The 20721-nt window shown below is 47.2% G+C and overlaps 1 protein-coding gene across 5 annotated transcripts in view; it reads right to left on the reverse strand.

Annotated features, from left to right (window-relative positions):
• LOC119965900 (catenin delta-2-like) overlaps positions 1-20721 on the reverse strand; it is a 1408928-nt gene that overhangs the window by 1131844 nt on the left and 256363 nt on the right. For all 5 annotated transcript variants that reach the window (XM_038796885.1, XM_038796882.1, XM_038796883.1 and 2 more), the window contains exon 2: positions 18502-18583. In XM_038796885.1, coding sequence (XP_038652813.1) covers positions 18502-18523 — 22 coding nt within the window. In that variant the 5' untranslated portion in view covers positions 18524-18583. The remainder of the gene's footprint in view (positions 1-18501; positions 18584-20721) is intronic.

The following is a 20721-nucleotide window of genomic DNA, read 5'->3' on the forward strand; positions in this document are numbered from 1 at the left end:
ACATTGGGATCTGGTCCGGCATCCGAACAAGCTGAAAAAATATGTTTTGTCAAAGCTTTTCATCTTGCACTCAGCAGGACAATCACAAGAGTGCCAATGTTCCCTGACATTGATACTCTTGTGATTATCTTGAGGAATGGGATTTTCCACGCCCCCTGCAGTGTTATGCGTTAGCAGAGGCGGCCCATCATTGGTTGGCGGTGGGATCTTCTGATCCCATACTGTCAACGGCGTTTTCCATTGTTTGCATCCCGCCCATCTCCGGGAATCCCACGGCGGGTCTTCACCATTGGCAGGAAAAGAAGTTGCCGCAGTAGAGCAAATGGGTCAGCGGGCTGCCTCCATCCTTGTTGTGAATGTCATGGCAGCACCTGGAGGAAACAATGGGTCAAGAAAATTCAAGAAACTTTGATCGCAACTTGTTGCCTGGGTGGACACTTAATTGTCACTAATCAGATATCTGCAAATATATTCACTCTGACCGCATTATGTTGTCTTTTTCCCCCAGACCCCTTTGAAGGTTTTGCAAATGCCCCCCATCGCCACTGTGAGTGGGATACAAATTGCTTTCACTCCATCCTCCTGTGGGATTTCCGATCCTCCATGGCAGCATCGGAAGACCTCGCTGTCATTTCACGCCAACGTAAAACCTTTTTGAAGCTCCTGCCGAATTCTCACCCTCCTGCCCACCATTGATCCTGCCGAGAGGGCAAGAGGAGAATTTTACCCCGAGAGTTTCAGAACAATATATATATTTATAGGACAAAGAAACCGCTAATCATAAGCTCTCCACTGAATTTGCCCACTCACACTAAATTGAATCTAAACCAATCATAATATTTATTGTAGAAGATTGATTTATGTTTCAACAAAATAGACTTTTACAGTCATTGGTATAAGCAATTGCTCAAAAGCATTTCAACCAGGATTACTTTCAAATAACTTGTGACCATCATGAAAGGTAAAATATAATATGCACATATTCAGTCACCCACTTTGACTGCTGTTGAACATTTACACTTGTTGTGTTTTGTTTTCTGCTTCATGGCTGCCTCAATCTTTCCAGACTTAAATTTGCAATCTGAGGTGGATCAGTTTTTTTTACTTTAAGTTACCGACATATGTGGATGCACAGATCACATGGCATAACAACTGATTTGAATAACACTATTAGTGAGGGGATCTAATCAATCACAAGTTTGGAATTCAATGATCCACTATATTTTTAAAATTCATTTATGGGATGTGCACATCGCTGGCTGCGCCCAGAATTTGTTGCCCACACCTGACTACATTTAAGAATCAACCTGTGGGTCTGGAGACACATGTCGGCCAGGCCAGGTAATTGTATAAGGGGTCTCAGCGGGGAATGTGCGGCCGAAGCTGCACATGGTTCCGTTTTGCACAGGAGCTCTGCTTGCCGAAACTCCCCAGTGTGACGAGAGATCGGGACATCATTTTTAAATGGTGCACCATCTCCGAGGCCGCCAGAGCAACCCCTGACCCCCCCCCCCCAGTCCAAACGCAATATGGGAGGGTCCCAGGCCCCCCTCGCACAAACCCCAACACACATGCTGTGCACACCCGGCCCGATCGTGTGTGCAGAAATGCCAGCTTGGCACCCTGGCAGTGCCAATGTCAGCTGACAGTCCACATGGGCACCTTGGAAGTGCTAGGCTGGCACTGAGGTAGCACTGCCAGCGTGCTAGCCTGGCAGTGCCAAGGTGTCAGGCTGACAGTGCCAGAGTGCCCAGGTGGCACAGCAATGCCAGGGCACCACCCTGCCCAAAGGGCCTGCAACTGGCAGCCTCTGATTTACCCTGCAATTTCTGAATCTTTAATACCTTCCTCCAGCATCATGTGCAGTCAATTTCGCCTTTCCTCGTTTCAACAGTTTCAAAATTCCCAACCACAGGAAAGAAAGAGGACGGGATTCTCCAATCCAGCGGCAGAGTGTCCACACCGTCGTAAATGCCGTTGCATTTTACGACGGCATGAACGGGCCGCTCCCACGACTAATTCTGGCCCCTCCAGGGGGCCAGCACGGCGCTGGAGCGGTTCGCGCCGCTCCAGCTGCAGACCCCGGCGCGAACTGTGCGCCATGGGATCCGCGCATGCACAGTTGCGCTGGCGCCAATGAGGACATGCGCAGTGGCACCAGCGCCAATGCATGGTGCCAATAAAGGTATGGTAACGTGCCGGTCCCGACGCAACATGGCGCAGGACTACAGGGACCTGCGCGTAGGAAAGGAGGCTCCCAGCCAGAGGCCAGAGGCTGGCCCGCCGATTGGTGGGCCCCGATCACGGGCCAGGCCACATCAGAGGCCCCCCCAGGTTCGGACCCCCTTCCCCCCACAAAGGCCGCCACCCGACCCTTACACGCTGAGGTCCCACTGGCCCAGAGCAGGTTAGAATGGCGCCGGTGGGACTCAGCTCTTTTCTTACGACCGCTCGGCCCATCCGAGCCGGAGAATCGGTGGGCCGGCCGCGTACAGTGACCAACGCCATGCCAACCATTGGCAGCGATTCTCCGCTCGGCGTCGGGGCGGCGTGGCCCGATTCGCGCGGCTCGCCGCCGATTCTCCGACCCGGCACGGGGTCGGAGAATCCTGCTCACGTTGTTTCAAATTCAAACTCTCAGAATGTGAGCACACTTTCAGGGAAATTCTGCTGCATTAGCCCATCATGACCTCTTCCTTTCAGTGTTCTTGAGCACATGCAGCCGGGGGGGGTGGGGGGGGGGGGGGGGGGGGGGGGTGGGGGGGGGGGGGGGGCTCCATATGCCACTCACCACGGGTCACATGGGAAATGAGGAATGGCTCTTCCCATTTACTCCTCTGCTCCTCTGTTCCAGTGAATGTCATCCCAGTATGTTAAACCGCTCTTCAGAACTGTAATCATCTAAATTAATTACCTTTGTAAACTTGCGATAACTAATGTCCTTATGAGCTATCCAAAACTACGCACATTACCTATGGGGGCTAGTTTTGCTCAGTGGGCTAGACAACTGGGTTATGATGCAGTACAAGGCCAGCAGTGGGTTCAATTCCCATACCAGCTGAGGTTATTCATTAAGGCCTTGCCTTCTCAACCTTGCCCCTCGCCTGAGGTGTGGTGGTCCTCAAGTTAAACCATCCACACTCAGCTCTCCCGCTCAAAGGGGAACGCAGCCTATGGTCATCTGGGACTATTGGTGACTTTACCATACCTTTATATTGCTGATCCTCTGTCACTAGCCTGTAAAATATTGATCTTGCTGTCCTATTTATAACATCTAAAATGTTAATGGCTTTTTTTCGTGTTTCATCTGCTTGTATCGTGAAGGAATTATTTACTCCTACCCATAGGTTTCTTTGTTGATCTCTCACCTGATGATCTTTCCATTGGGTTTATGTTACCCTGCCTTGTCTCTCCTTCCAAATTACCCACCGACAGGCATCCTGCAGAGGTTCTTCTGATGAGTATTAACGGACCTCCTGCTAACAGGGGTACCCCTGGAGGTATATGTCAAATTAGAAGGACATGTTGTCTACATCGTCTTCTAAAGTACAATAATGAACATAGTTAGGCATCACACAGATTACCATCTGATTGACCTCCAGTTAATACATCCTGCATTGGGTAGATAAATATGAATCCAAAACAATTACTGTCCAGGCATTTCTGGGCCAAATGCCGACAATGAATCTTCTCTTCCATTATTAAAGCCAAATTATTATAAAGGCAAAGACCAGCAATCAAGACAGGGCAAAGTCAAGATTCAAACAAGCAACAAAATTGCAAGATCAGTGGATGTTTTGCTTGTTGTCGGTTGTCACATGTCAGGCATGCACACAAGCTGGTGACAGGGAGAAGTTGAAATACAAGCAAGTCAAGAATCTGCCATTCAGTTGCTGAATTGCAAAGGCTAAAATGCCAGTTCGTTACAGAGAGAGGGGCAGTTTCCTTCAACCACTGCCTCTTATTAAATTCCGGACCAAAGCTTTGGATTGGATAGATAATTGGAACCTGGATGAGTAACAAAAAAATGAAGAGAATGAGGAATGCCTGGCAGGGCCTCATTACTAGTTTGCTCCATCTTTCAAGAGAAACATTGATGAGAAGCAGGGGTCAGCCTTTCTGTAGATTCCAAATAAAGTGAATGCCATCCTTTAGCCTCCAGCTGGTTGCTAATTAAACTCCTACTTCTTCAGAGACATCATTCCGCTGTGGTTAATACGTACATCAAGTGCGGAACAAGTCACATGCTGAACCGTCTAATTTTGTGTAGCTTCAGTTAAACCCAAGGCACTGTCTTTGATCTCCTTCAAACATTTCCATTCTTAATTACTAAATTTATATTTGATTTCATTCTGAAACAAGATTATTATTTTGCTCTCTTTTTTAAAAAAAAGAACAAATAGAGGTGCAGACAGTTTTGATAATGGTACCAAAGCTAGATAAGGCTTGTTTGACAGTGTCTCTCAAAACATAGCCTTTATCAAGTAGAAGAGCAAGGGCAGCAGAGTTAAAGATATCTCCTCACGACTGGAGAAGAATGTGGGAGTCGGAATGGAGGATCCAGTTGTCGTGTTCCATTGATAAACTAACAAAATATGTATGGCCAGGCATGAGGTTCAGCTCAGAGAGTTTGAGGATCTAGGATAAAAATTAAAAAGCGGAAGCTCAAAGTTGATCATTCCTGGATAACTACCCAAGCCAAATTCCAGTTGGTGTTGGGTCACCAGATCAGAGGGTTGACTGCATGGCTCATACAGTTGTCTGAGAGATAGATATTTCAAGTCGCAGGGACACTGGTTCCAATTCTGGGAAATGGGGAGCTGTTCCGTTGACACACTTGAACCGGCTGGAACTCACACCTTGGCAAATCAAATAATGAGGGCTGTCGAGGGGGCTTTAAATTGTCACGGGTGAGAGAGAGTTTATAAATCTGACGGGAAAAGTCAAATCCATAGAGCAGCATAGTGATTCGTGTAAAATTGGAATATGATAGGAAGGGACAGAGGCCATGAAATTCAGCTCCGCCGTGCACATCTTTGGACTGTGAGGGGGGGAAACCAGAGCACCCAAGGGAAACCCAAGCAGGCACTGGTAGAACGTGCAGACGCCGCTCAGACAGTGACCCAAGTGGGAATTGAACCTGGGACCTGGAGTTGTGAAGCAACAGTGAAAACCACTGTGCTACTATGCCACATGGCAATAAGACCTCAGCATGAGCTTCCACTGAGATGTTGGGTGGCTTTTACCTGTGCTGCATTGGAAGGAAAGACATGGAAAAGCAGACTCTGCCTCATGCCTGGCTCCACAAAGACTGCCATGGAGTCGGCTGCCACTGGCACACCGGAGAGGATGAGCACCAATTTCTGTATGTAGCCCGATGTAAAGTTGGAGCTGACTCTCCAACTTTACATTCCTGCTTTCAGATGCACAAGGACTACCATTTAGCCTTCTGAACTCCTTTCATACTCCTTAACGGTGACAACAGGGTCCATGGCAGGCTTGCCAATGCATCATGTCTCTCGATGCGCATGCTCATCAACATTCTTCTGTTGAACATCCCTTTGGAGTCTTCGGATGAGTCCTCTACACCAGAACTCATATTTAATCTGAACGTCCCATCTATCTCTCACCCCTCGTGTTGAAACTGCATTGGCTGGTTACATAGAAGGTCTTGTGTATTTGACAGCAGAAAAGTAAAGGAGGAGAATTGAGATGAGGGAAGGGGGATTTTGGCAAAAAGCAAAAGTTCCATGGTCACAGCTTCTATTTTGTGCTGGATAGCAGGCTGAACAGAATTTGGGAGGGCCATAAGGCAGGGAAATGTCATCATCCTGTTCTCAGCAACACTGGATGCAATGGCCCATGATTCAGGCAACATCTCCTCCAGAGGATTAATTCAGCTCTGGTGTACCCCATGTCCCATCAATTCTCTGCTGTACTCTGTGGTTATGGGCCACCTTGTCCTCCAAGAAAGAGGGAAGAATGTTAGCAAGTATCTGGCCATGCATTTGGGTGATGGGCTGAAGGTATGCGGAGAGGGTGTGTAAGTCCCGGTGAATCGGCATCGGACAGAAATCAGGTTTCCTGCCGGTCGTGAAGCTCATTGTGAGTCTTCCCACCTGTCCCAATGGCCCCGATGAGGATCCCAATGACCGTGATGAGGTCCGTGCGCAGGCCCAGCGGAAACATGCAAGGTGGTCATTAGTTTGAATGTCACTTGTGGGTAAGACACCCAATTCAGCTGCCTCCTGCGATTTTCCAGCCCACCCCAGCCAGGAAGCCCACTGGCGTGAATTGGTGCACGTCCTGAGAAATGGGGACCTGGCAGGTTTGTACTCTGAGTGGTGGCAAGGGGGTGAGCCACCCCCCCCCCTACAATTGCCTCCAGGATGCAGGGGAGGGGTGTTGGGTTCTTCATGGGGGGTGGGGTTATGCTGGGCTTGATGGGCTCAGTTAGGGGGTCTTTCCTGGGATGGGGGTTGTTTGGCTGGTCTTCCCATTTGCAGCCTTTGAGTCCTTTGAACTGTCTGTCAGTGTCTCAAAATTAAAGTTCTCTGACATATTAAAGTGAAAAACTTCCTATCGGTTGCCTTAAAACCTTTACATTATCTGTCACCATGTCCAACTCAAAGATCTATGAGATGAAGATAAATGTATCCCCTTTAATGTGGGTGGAAATCTTTGGCGTTTTTTCAGTCAATTTTGTTGTGCTTTAATTTTTTTTCACATGTTTGTATGCTGAGAAGTCTAAAAGCTTTGAACTGCATCATGTAAATTTAATTTCACGAACCATTTTACAACCTTTTTGATTGACAGGTCCAGACAGTTTCAAAAGGATGATAAAAGTTGTTTATTTACAGAGCTCTACAGGGGCCCATTAAGTCAGAGGATCACCTTTTTAACCAGTCTTTTTTAAAGAAGTTGTCTCTTTATTCTCAAGAATCTCCGGCAGCATTTATTCTTGGATCGAGAAAATCACACCCATTAACTTCAGCCTCCCATATGAGGGTGCTGAAAATGTTCTGGCACAGCAGCTATGTTCTTGGGGTGAGTCAATGGGAATTGACCTCCCTGGCTATATATTCCCATTCCCTGTGAAGGTATGCCTTGGGGCTTCCTGACTCTTTTCTCTTTTCCACACCCACGACTAATACCTCCAGCATCACATCAGAAAACTTCAAAACGCTCTCTTTTGCCAACTTCATTTGCTATCCCCTTCCTTCCAGCTAAGCCTTCCAGCGGCATTGCTTGTTGCATGAGTGCAACTTGCAGCTTGTCTTTTACAGAGGTTTGTTGCCTTGAAATGACCTAGGCTAGTTGTGCATTGTGCAAGCCATGCACACAGTTGAACCCCCTATTGAGCACACATTCTGCACTTGGCAGCACACTGCAATCATTCAGATAAGCAGTCAGTATGATATTTATGTGCTGCTTCTCCCAAGTAAAAGAGGGTGGGGCAATCGCTCATCACGATGCCAATGACCTAACAGGGCTTTAAAATTCAGGATCGTCATTTGCATCAATTTAAATATCATTATCAGGCCTTTATGACTGATAGTTCCTTCACGTTAAATTGTCCAGTCAGGCCAACGTGCATCACAACCAGTCTCCCACGATGGGCGCGTGGTGAGCAGGATAAGCTGCCCACCCTTTCCGCATTATATTATACATTCACATTGGCATACAATAAAGATTATTATATTATTTTTAGGCACTCCGATGTAAATTATAAATGCTCTCCCACAGCGTTTACCTGTGAGTAAGATTGGCTTGCCCCACCCCCTGAGGGTTTGTTGGCAGATTCCATTCATGGACCAAGCTGAGGAAATATCTGTATTTGTATCTCATGATGGGCTAGATCAATGTAAATTTATGCTGTCTGGAATGAGGAATGCATCAGCAACATTTCAAAGACTCACAAATAAAGTCATTGAAAGAGTTGAGGTCTATCGTGGGGGTGTGCGTGGGGGAGGGGGGGAGTGCGGTTCGTGTTGGGGGGGATTCTGTTTTTACTTTTTTTGTAGTGGGGCGGCCTTTTAAAAACACAAAGACCGTAATTTTCCGGTCATCGGGATTATTCACTCCCCACCCCCCCCCCCCCCCCGCGGGTTTCTCAGCACTGTGGGCGGTTTCAGTGGGAAATCCCTTCGACAGCAGCAAGAAAAGAGAATCCAGCCATCAGCAAACGGTGCACCTCTGAGAAACATGCGGCTAGGGACAGGGTGGGGGCTGGGCTGAGATCCCCACTCTATGTTGCTGACAGGGTGCGTTCCCGGCGTGATATTGTGGGACCCGCTGCTCGTATTTCTTTTCAGAGTTTCTCCCGTTACATCGGAAAAATTCGCCATTTGGGCCGACGGCTTCAACGTCGTTTTTCCCAACGGCTACATTCAATGGAAAATTCTGTCCAGAGAATTTAACATCTCTGCTGTTTCATATTCCCCATTGTAGTTTCTTATTTTCTGCCTCTGAAAACCCCACATTTCTTTTTGCCAATTTATTTTCTCACATATTTGCAGAATTGCTTGCAATCTGCCTTTATGCTTTCTCCCAGTATGCGTGTGGGTTACCTCCGGGTGCTACGGTTTCCTCCCACAGTCCAAAGATGTGCAGGTTACGTGGACTGGCCATGCTAATTTTCCCCTTAGCATCCAAAAAGGTTAGGTGGGATTGCTGGGTTATGGGGATGGGCTGGAGGGATGGGCTTCAGTGGGGTGCTCTTTCCAAGGGCCAGTGAGACTCGATGGGCCGAATGGCCTCCTTATCCACTTTAAAAGTCTATGAAACAATCTAAGTTTACTCCAGATTACTCTTGTTATGTTTCCTCACTCAATTGGTCATCTTGTGCTAGTTTCTAAAACTCTCTCATTCCTCAGGATTCCTATCACAGCATCATAAACTCTTTATTCTAATGCTACCATTAAGCTCTTTACTTAGCTAAGGATGGATAACTTTGCTTACGGCGTCCCCACCCATCCCCCCGCTGACGCTTACTCCTCTGCGAAGAAGTCAATAAATGGCTGCCACCTTTGAGCGAACCCTTATAGCGAACCTCTCAAGGCGAACTTGACTTTCTCCAGGCCAAGAAAGCTCGCCATGTCTGATAGCCATACCTCAGCCCTCGGGGGCTTTGAGTCCCTCCATGCTAACAATATTCGTCGCCGGGCTACCAGGGAATCAAAGTCCTGTGCCACCTGAATCCCGAAATATCGGAAACTCTCCCCCACTAGCCTGAACGGCAACCCCTTCAGCCTACTCTTCTGCCCCCTTGCCTGAATTACGAACATCTCGCTCTCAGCCATGTTCAATTTATATCCTGAGAACCGGCCAAATTCCCTCAGGATTTCCATAATACCGTCAATCCACACCATTGGGTCTGATATATATAAAAGCAGGTCGTCTGCGGAAATGAGACTCTTGTTCCATTTGACCAGCCCTTTCCAGCCCCTAGAAGCTCTCAGTGCAATTGCCAGTGGCTCTATGGCCAGCGCAAACAGCAGAGGGGAGAGAGGGCAGCCCTGTCTTGTCCCACGGTGCAGTCTAAAGTAGTCCGATGTCAGCCTGTTCATCCTAACACTCGCCTCCAGGGCCTGATATAATAGCCTAACACAGTCGATGAACCCCGCCCCGAACCCAGGACTACTCTTACCCCTTTGAGCTTACCCCTCAACGTAACAAACCTGCCACCCACATCCACGACTGTGCCCTCCGCCTCAAATTGTACACTTTTATTAAACAGGATCGCAAACCCCCTCGTCTTAGAATCAAGCCCCGAATGAAAGACCTCACTGACCCAGCCCTTCCTTAACCTAACCTGGTCTGCCACTTTCAGGTGCGTCTCCTGCAGCATGACTATGTCCGCCTTCAGAACCCGCAGATGCGCAAACACACGCGCCCTCTTCACTGGCCCGTTTAACCCTCTAACATTCCAGGTGATCAGCCTGGTTGGGGGGCACTTTGCAACCCCCCCTTTGCCGATCAGCCATCCCCTTCCTTGGCCAGCCCCCCAGCCATGTATCGCGCTTCATCTGGTTCGCCTCCTGACCAACCATCCATGACCTCCTCACTGATGCCATGCCCAGTTTCCATCCCTGTCAGCAGAACGACTCCCCCCCCCGCCCTCCCCCCCCCCGAGCAACACCATCCTATCACCTAACCCCTGCTCTAATCTAACTATATGGACACCCCCCACCTCGGCTTCCGTTGACTAGCCCCACTCAGCTAGCCTGGGGCTCCCAGCCTCGGCACCAGCCTGTCTCCCACCCATTGTTCCCAGTCACCCCTCCCCCCGACCCCTCCACACAACTTCCCCAGATCAGCCCTACTTAAGCAAACACTCTATACAAGTCATAAACAACACCCACAAAAGCACAATTCAAGTTAAACAAGACAAAAAAAAAGAAAGATAAATAACAGGCACTCTCAGTCCTTCCCATATAGGCACAGAAAAGGTTGCACAAGGTTCCCCTGAAGCATCCCTCTTAACCCAACCCTTTTAACTGTTTTCTTTATGATTTTCCCCCCAGCCAAGCTCCAACTAATCAAAGAGTCCAAAAAGGAAATATTCAGGTAAACCACACAAAAAGCACGCAAAAAAACAGCATAAACGGACCCAAACATACAGACAATTTTAAAAACGGGAGAGACACCACATATACTTTGAAGTTCTAACATGAGTCCAAATGCCCTCAGCTCAGGGCCAGCCCTTGCTTCTGAACGAAGTCCATCGCCTCTTCGGGTTCCTCTAAATAGTGGTGCTGACCCTTATACATAACCCATAGTCGCGCCGGAAAAAGCAGCCCAAATTTCACCTTGTTTTTATACAGTATCTCTTTCACTTGCCTATAGTCTCCCCTCCTCCTGGCCACCTCAGTGTTCAAATCTTGGTAAACACGCAGGGTGGTATTGTCCCAAGTACAGCTTTGTGTGCTCTTTGCCCATTGCAGCACCCGTTCCTTGTCCAGGTACCTGGGAAAGCGTACCACCGTCGATCGTGGGGGACCCCCTCATCGCGGCTGCCTCACCTGCACTCTGTGTGCCCTGTCCACCACCGGTGGGCGCGGGAACACCTCGTTCCCCAGCAACTTCTGAAACATACCCTCCACAAACACGGCAGCATCCGACCCCTCTGCTCCCTCCGGGAGGCCCACGATTCTCACATTCTGCTGACGAGATCTGTTGTCCAGGTCCTCCAGCCTTTCCAGAAACACTTTTTGCTGGTCCCTCAACCTCCGAATCTCCACATCTGCCACTGTTTGAAAGTCAGCCTGCTCCTCCACTGACTTCTCCAACTGCTGGAGCTTCTCAGCCTGATCATCCAGCCTTTTTTCCATCCGGTCAATTGACTTCTGTTGCGGCTCCAAGTTGTCATGCTTCAGAGCCAAAAAGCTCTCCTGCATAGTCTGCAGCAGCGGCTCCATTGTGGGCTGGGCTGTCGGCGCCTTGCTCTGAACACCAGTCATGCTGGTCCCTCTCACAGCCTCCACTGTGCCCTTACTCGACCACTTCTTCTGCTGTTGATGGTCCCTCCGCCTTCTTAGGTCCATACAATTCTGTATGGATCCGGTGCCTGAGTACTATTGCTTTCCATTACCACACTCAAGAGCGCAAAAAAGTCGGGGGAAAAGGTTCAAAAGTCCGACCGAGACGGGAGCCACCAAATGTGTGACCTACTCCCTCATAGCCGCCACCGGAAGTCCCTTCAAAAGCAGTTTGACAAGACTCTGTCTGTCTCCTTTATTGTTACCAATGTTTTCAGGGGAGCAACCACGGTGCTGAGATTTGGCACAAATTTCCGGTAAAATCCATTAATTCCTAGAAACCATGGAATTTCCCATTTTGTTCTGGGAACAGAAAAGTCCAGAACTGCTCGTAATTTAGCTTATTTGGGCAATTCTTCGCCTTATTCCACAACATGCCTCAACTAAGTGGCTTTGACTTTGATGAATTCACTTTTTGCCAAATTTATCACCAAATTACCTTTTTTCCCCCGTTAAACAGTGCATTCATGTTCTTTACCTTAGGTCACCGAATTGCTGATACATACAGTACAGTTGCGCAATCTTTCAATGACAATGGGCAAAATTCTCCGACCCCACGCAGATTCGGAGAATCGGCCGGCGGCGGCATTATTCCCGCTCCCACCATGTTAGGAATTATCCGACCCGCCATAAAACGGCGTTGTTCAAATCCCGGCGGCCGCCTCGGAGAACAGCTGGCGCTGGCGGGATGTCATGTTATTTTTAGGCTGAATAATTCTCTGGCCCGAATGGGCCGAAGTCCCGCCGACGTGGCCACGGGTCACATCGGCGAAAATCAAAGTAGGTTTATAACGGCGTCAACCATTGATGATGGTTGACACCGTTCAGTAACCTACATCGAGTGCGCGGGTGGGTGGGTAGCGGCGTTGGAGAGGGGTGGAGAGGGGTGGGGGGGGTCACGGCATTGGAGAGGAGTGGGGAGGGGGGGTCACGGCGTTGGAGACGGGTGGGAGGGTAGCGGCGTTGGAGAGGGGTGGGGTAGCGGCATTGGGGGGGTTGCAGCATTGGGGGGTTGCGGCGTTGGAGAGGGGTGGGGGGGTGGGGGGGTAGGGGTAGGGGTGGAGGGTAGGGGTAGGGGTGGTGGGGGTAGCGGCGTTGGAGGGGGGTAGGGGTGGTGGGAGTAGCGGCGTTGGAGGGGGGCAGGGGTGGGGGAGAGGGGTAGGGGTGGGGGGGATGGGGGGCAGCGGCGTGCAGAGGAGGGGGCGACGGTGCGTTGGCCCCGGGCATCCATTGGATGGGGGCATCAGCAGATCTTCCTCAAGGTTCCCCTTCCTCCCAGCTGCCATGTCTTTGTTTGAGAGAGAGAGAGAGAGAGGGAGATTGTGGGGACAGACAGAGAGAGAGAGAGACAGAGAGAGGGAGTCCCGTCCGTCCTCTGGCCTAGAGCAGGGCTTTGGTGAGTATATTGCAATCTGCCTAAACCCAGGAATATTGCCTGGTTAGAATGCAGAGGGAAATGCTGGGATCCCGGGGTGGGAAATGTGTCTGGATTTGTCTATTTCAGCTTCAGCCTCTGCGATTTCAGGTCAGTTTCACAACAACAGGAAAAACGCGCGGAGAGAGAGGGAAAAACTTTTGGCAAAGTTTCTGGGTTCTGCCTTTATAATTCACAGCGCAGAAAGGGTTCTGCGCTGGGAATTATCAAGGCACCTTTTCTAATCCTGGGGAGAAACAACCTTTTGAAGAGTCTGAGGAAATAAGCAGGAATTTGGGTTAATTCTGCCTCCCCACCCCCTGGGCCTCTTTCTCCTCCCTCCCCCTTTCTCCTCCCTCCCCCTTTCTCCTTCCTCCCACTTTCTCCTCTCTCTCTCTCTCTCACATTCTCTTCATCCTGTCCTTTGTTCCAGAGCTTTTTGATCCCCCTGTGCACTGGCACAGATTTACAGTGCAGTTTAGGTTCTGTGTTTACCTCAGGTGTGGGGGCAGGGAAAAGAGGGAGGGTTCGGCATTCCTCAGGGGCACTGCATTGAACCACCCCCACCCCCCTCCCAAATCATCCTCCATCTAACCCAGGGGTGGGCAAACTACGGCCCGCGGGCCGCATGCGGCCCGCCAAAGGTATTTCTGCGGCCCACCAAGTCATTAAAAAAAAAAAAAAAATTTTTTTTTTTAAAAAAAAAAAATTTTTTTTTTTTATTTAAATTTTTTTTTTAAAGGTTAATGGGTGGGGGGGCTGTTGGGTTACTTACTGGCATAGGGTGGATACGTTGACTTGAGTAGGGTGATCATTGCTTGGCACAACGTCGAGGGCCGAAGGGCCTGTTCTGTGCTGTACTGTTCTATGTTCTATATGAGGCGCCCAGAATCATAACCGGGTGAAGTAATTATTTTACTTAATATACTATGCGGCCCTTTGTGAATTGTGAATTTCTGAATGCGGCCCTTGCACGGAAAAGTTTGCCCACCCCTGATCTAACCTCATCCATTCCTCTTTTCCCCGCCCCCACACCTGAGGTAAACACAGAACCTAAACCGCACTGTAAATCTGTGCCAGTGCACAGGGGGATCAAATAGCTCTGGAACAAAGGGCAGGATGAAGAGAATGTGAGAGAGAGAGAGGAGAAAGGGGGAGGGAGGAGAAAGAGGGAGGGAGGAGAAAGGGGGAGGGAGGAGAAAGGGGGAGGGAGGAGAAAGAGGGAGGGAGGAGAAAGGGGGAGGGAGGAGAAAGGGGGAGGGAGGAGAAAGGGGGAGGGAGGAGAAAGAGGCCCAGGGGGTGGGGAGGCAGAATTAATCCAAATTCCTGCTTATAAGGAATTCTTCCTGACATTTTTATACATATTGACTCATTTGCTTTCAGAAACTTGGATATGTTACTCTGACACTTCTCTGAAAGATAATGTAGTAACTTATCCAAATTTTTCAACACCTCTGCATTATCCAATCTGATTACTGGACTTTTGAATTTTCAACTTCTGATTCCTCCTCAAAGTTCTCTGTGGCGGGTACTCACCTCCCGACCCCCAAAACGTCTGTCCCCCATTGACAAGGAACTGGTCAGGAGTGTACTGGAATAGTCTCCACTTATCTGCTTGTTGTATTGAACTCCAACAACACTCAAGAAGCTCCATACGAACCAGGATAAAGCAGTCTGCTCGATTAACACCCCATTCACTCCCTCCACCACTGAATTACAGTGGCAGCAGTGTGCACCATCTACAAGATGCAGAAACCCACCAAGTTTCCTTAGGCAGCACCTTCCTAACCCACGTGTGCCACCATCTATAAGGACAAGAGCAGCAAAAACAATGCAACACCACCACCCAAGGTTCCCCTGCGAGCCACACACCATCCTGACTTGGAACTGTGGGCCCGATTCAATGGAAAAAGAAAAGTCCCGATGTGTCCGCATTTAGCGGGGTCTTTTCCGGCACTTGCAGTGGGGAGAATGACCCTGCCATTAAACCTGACTCTTCGTTATTTGGGCCTTAGCAAGGAATGTGCTGCCGAGGCCGCACATACCTTCATTACCCATTAGATCTTGCGAGGCGTAACGAGCTGGGTAATTCTTACAAGAAACCCCTTGCGAGATTTACCGGCCGCATCGTGTCCTGAGTCGGATGCAGCGAGCCCCATAGATCGTGTCCCATATCATCATCCTTTCACTGTTACTGAGTCAAAATCCTGAACTCCCTCCCTAATAGCACTGTGGGTTTACCTACACCCCCACATGGGCTGCAGCAGTTCAAGAAGGGAGCCCCCCTCTCCCACCTACTCGAGGCAATTAGGGATGGGCAGTGAATTCTGACCTAGCCAGTCACACCTACATCCCATGAATGAATATACCACAAAAACTCACTCTTCACCTCCCCTACTGCTGTGATTATATTCTTCTCTTGACTATCCTCTTTATCACCATGTTATTATAGCATATTAACATGATATACTTGTGGATTTTTTTCCTTCTGTCTGGTGTGCTGGTCACATAATTTACCTCATTAAGTATCTTTTAAACATGATAAGGTCCACTGAAAATACTGCCTGCCTTTAATGATTAACTTGACACCAGCAACAACACTAATTTCTTATCCCCAATTTTAAAGTTTCAAGCTTCAGCTATTCTGTTTGCTGTCTGTCATCATTCATTGAGAAACCTTTAAATATTCCTCAGCTACTTCACATGCCTCTCCCGAAACTTAGACACACAGGCTAAAAGAGTAGTGTCTGATCCTTGATTTATACATTTCTCCTTCATATATTTTAGTGGTCCTCTCACTTTCTGTCCATATACTAACGCAAGAGGACTGAACCCTGTTGATTCATTGGGTACATCTCAGGCAGTAAATAATAAGAAGGGAATTCACTTATCCCAGTCTCCAGGACATTCTTGGACAATAGGCCATAATCATGGTCTTCATGAATTGATTCCATCTTTCCAATGCTCCTTGTAATTTCTGCTGTTCTACCGAACTTTAGGTCACTGGCAGTGGAGTACCATTGGCAATATACGCTGACCAACGGATGTCAATCCATCCCCAGATTCGTAAAGTTGACCAGACACCAAACACATTTTGGATTTGTGGGGCAAGGTAAACACTTAATATGTGCTGGCCTGATATAAAACAGAAAAAATCTTCAACAAATTTTAAGGTGTCAGTCATAGCTAACTCCTTGTCAGAAGTTTGTGGGATCAAATCTCACTCCAGAGACCAAAGCAGAAAATCTACTCGGTGTATTACTGAGGGAGTACTGCACTGGCAGAGGTGCCGTCTTTTGGATGAGACAATAAACTGAGAGTCCATGAAGGACTCCCCCCCCCCCCCCCCCCCCCCCCCCCGCCCCACATACTCGCACACACACATAGGAAAGTTCTCCTTAGCACCGTGGTCAACATTTATTCCCAACCAAAATCAAATTCAAATATACTTCAATTGAATGTAAAATGCTTTGGAACAACCTGTGGTAAATGTAAACCTTTCTTTTCTCTTTTACCAGGAGCTGACAAAAGCGACAAGGAAAATCGGCAATAAATATGGATGTCACTAGTTCAGCAAATGTACGTTATGTTGACACTGGCTGACATTTATTTTTGTATGTCAAGAGTCATAAAGTAGTGTTTTCTTCAGACCAATGTTGCCAGTAATGAGGCAATAATGAAGGGGAAGACATTGATTTATCATTCTCTTTTGGATCATTTTGATATGAGGCAAGTCCAGTACAGAAGCAAGCTGCTGAGATACTGCATAAATATTGCCTAAAAAATATTTGGTAGCTAACGTGTATGGTGATATGCCTGTGATATGCCTGTGCACAGTTCCGCATATAGTTAGTAATGCAACCTCCAACCAGCTGATGGCGACAGAGATCCATCACATGACTCAACAGATCCAACAGTTGGTAGTAAGACCTACAAGAAAACAATTGCACTTGGAGTAGCTCCAGGATAATTCACTGAATTAATTTAGTAGCCATCGTCTATATTGTAGTTATCTTTTCCACATGTTTATTAATAAATCATCTTTATAGTTAATCAACTATATGTTTTGTGTACATCATTACAACCGTCACATCTCAGAACACAACAATGTGGGATTCACATCTCTTACCAACCTCAATGGGCAATGAATTATATTGCACTTGGCCCTTTGTTTAAAATGTTAAAAGAGGCCAATTGCAAGCACAGAACACACCTCTTTGCACAAAATTGGGAAGGATTTGGAAAATAAGTTCAGTTCTACTGAAGCATAATTTCAATCAAATCAACATGGACCAATATTCACAGCTGTAACAGAGATTTGTGGTGGACAAGATCCTCTTAGATGTACGTACTGGGCGAGTAATGGGAAACTTGAAAATGGAATTGATAGCATGCGTGGAAAAATATTCAGTATTACCATCCGATTGATAGATTGTGGTTCTACCACCCATTAAATGTTAACTAAACCCCAATATTAAAACAATACATTCCATGAAATGACTTTTCAATAGTTTTAATTTAATAGCCACACTATGTGGTTTCTAACTGTTATGGTTAAAGAATGCTGTACTGGTTTATTTGGGTTATTAGAGTGCTATCGTGACTTGCTAAGAAAAAGCACAATGTATTTGATGAGTATTGTGAATGTGCAATTTGACCGCAGTGTGAAGTTTGCCAAGTGGAACAATCACATCATTCACCTATCATGACTTCTGAACAGAAGGATTCTTTCGAACCAAAATTCTTGCTCTACCTTTGAGCCACTGAATTGATTTGATTTCAGAATGTATTTTGAGATTACTCATGGGATCTAATGTGCCAGAAATGACAAAAGGTGTTCTTGCTAGTATCTTAGCATTGTATGAACATTGTTGACTGGGATAAATACATCTCCCTGCCAAGCACTATGGGAAAGCAATGTCATTGATCCACACTGTGGATAAGGTAACAGCACCAATTTAAACAGAAAGCATCACTGCTCAATGATGCCTTACTCCCATAGTACTCTGCAAAAAAACACTTGTCATTACAACCCAGGAAGGTAAAATCATCTCGGCTAGAGAAATAGGAAATAGCGCATACCACTGCAAAATGGTGAAATGAAAAGTGAGTAATGTGATCAAAAGTTTAACTTAACCATGATATTAAAAGATGTTTTACATTCCAAAATGTACTGCAGAATTGAATTAAATAAACATTACACTAGAACTCTGATGTAAAACAAAAACAATATTTTCTGCAGTCAAGATCTGACCACAATCCTCATCAAGTGGTCTTGCCTGAACTGGACGTGCAAATGTAAATAGGAACACCAGCGTAATTCTTTAAATTAATTTTGAAACTCTTCATCCTGAAACATCAGATCCCTTAATATTTAAAGTACTCATAATTCAAGAACCTTAATTAGCAGCAACAGCAATTCATATACACTGAATTCAAAGGATTAAAATTACTCCCCCCCCCCCCCCCCACCCCCCCTTTATAATATTGATGATATTGAAACACAATTTCTTTGGGAAATTTATTCATTTAATATTGTCAGCTCACCTCCTGCTGTTGGCAAAGCCATGGGGTAGGACTGGTGGTAGAGTCAGCAAAGGTGTCTGTGGCCATTCACATGCTCTTCTTGCTGGAGAAACAATAACATAAAAGTGAGTAGTGTTGCAGGCGAGAGAAGACTAGACAAAATACTATTGCAGAATAACATTAAAATAATTTATTTTGGGGCTATTTGTTTTTGATTGAACAGCATATTCAGAGTTTCCGTTCATTTTTAAGCGTTTAGCTTGATGTAATTTTTCTCTTACAAAGTTAAGGCTCTATGAAAGTTGATATTGTTTTATGTGTTACTTAATCTCTCACTTGCCAACCCAGAGTAAAATGACAGGATTGAAAAATTAGAGGGAAAACATTTTGCCACATTCCATAAAAATTAAAATTTAGAAACAAAAATCTAAATTAAATACACATCTCACCCCTTTTAGAAATGCCTGGAAGAGAATTTTGTAGTTTTCCAAATATGTTGAAGGAGAGATTGGAAGGAGGAACTCATACTGTGTATTGCTACCTAGCTCCACCTGATGTTCTGCTGAATAAAAGCTATGGAGTGCGGAATAGCATTGCCCACTGGACTGGGAATGGCACGTCACATCTGCTGGTAATGTGATGGAAGGTGCAAATAGAATAAACATTTACCCATTTGAACTGTATCCTCATGTAGGTAAAACTAGATTCCGTATTGCAGTGAGTCGTGTCTGCCATGTGCTGAACAGTGTGTAAGGCAGTGTGTGGCTAACTGAACATTTTCAACGCTATTACAATATTGATCTTGCGATCAAGGATTTTGAAACTGGTAGGACCATTATCATTTGAATGTCCTCTGAGGACAAAAAGATGACACCATGGTTGAAAAGTCAGCACTTTTGGCATGATAGGTGCAATTCATCGGAAAAATGTCCAAGTCTGTAACTGGACAACATTTGCTAAATAATCCTCAGTGTGCTAAAAATTGATTGTCATGTACTGAAAGTTAGGTACATTAATACACAGGGCCCTATTCTTTGCAGACAGAGAGAACAGTTACATTTTGGTTGTTTTGGCTAAACAAAATAGGTGATAACCATTTGCTGGTGCATTCCTCAGTGCAATACCTCGACTAATCAGAGTCAAGTTGCCTGGTTTAATTTGCCAACAATGCTTGGCAGTTAACTGTCAGTCATCACCAACTGGTGTATTCGCTATGGCGATGTCTCTCTAACAATCACATTCCATTTGAAAACCAATCAGCACTGCCTTGACATACAGTATAAAGTTGTTGTTTCCCCTGACAATGATATTCTTGTGATTGTCCTAATGAGTGCAAGATGAAAAGCTTTGACAAAATATTTGTATTCAGCAATACAAAAGAGAAACTGACATTTCGTATTTTCTGGGCCCACTGCTACGAGAAGCATGTCAAAATTATATGCTAATGTGAATGTGGCAATTGAATAGGAACAAATGGCATGGGCCACCAATAGCATGTCACTTCTTCCGACCTGTTTGACTTTCACATTCACAAGGTTGCTTCTAATATGGAGGCTACTGGTCACTTTGGGTATAGAGTTGCATTGAAAAACAAAGCAATCATTTTTAATTAATTCAAAATTAATTATCATTTTTGTTTCAATAAAGACATTATGGGAAGACATGACAAAGACATCACAGCCGGGATTCTCCGGTATCCGGCAGGGCGGGCTGTACCGGCGCCAAAGAGTAGCGTGAACCACTCCGGCGTCGGGCCGCCCGGAATGTGCGGATTCCTCCGCACCTTTAGGAGCTAGGCCAGCGCTAGAGTGGTTGGTGCCGCTCCAACCAGCACCGAAGGGCCTCCGCCGGCCGGTGCAAGTTGGCTCATGTGCAGGAGTGCCAGCGTGTTCCTAGAACCGCTGGTGTGATTCCCGCGCATGCGCAGGGGGTTTCTTCTCTGCGCCGGCCATGGCTGGCACTTTACACAGGCCGGCGCAGAGGGAAAGAGTGCCCCCACGGCACAGGCCCACTCGCAGATCGGTGAGCCCCGATCGCAGGCCAGGCCACCGTGGGGGCCCCCCCAGGGGCTGGATTCCCCGCGCCTCCCCGGAGGACTCAGCAGGCCGCCCTCAGAGCCAGGTCCCGCTGGTACAGACGTGGTCTAATCCACGCCGGCGGGACAGGCCGAAAACGGGCGGTCGCTCGGCCCATCGGGGACCGGAGAATCGCTGGGGGGCGGCCACTGCCAATGGCCCCCCG

This window comes from Scyliorhinus canicula, chromosome 5, assembly GCF_902713615.1.
Source record: "Scyliorhinus canicula chromosome 5, sScyCan1.1, whole genome shotgun sequence".
NCBI lineage: Eukaryota > Metazoa > Chordata > Chondrichthyes > Carcharhiniformes > Scyliorhinidae > Scyliorhinus > Scyliorhinus canicula.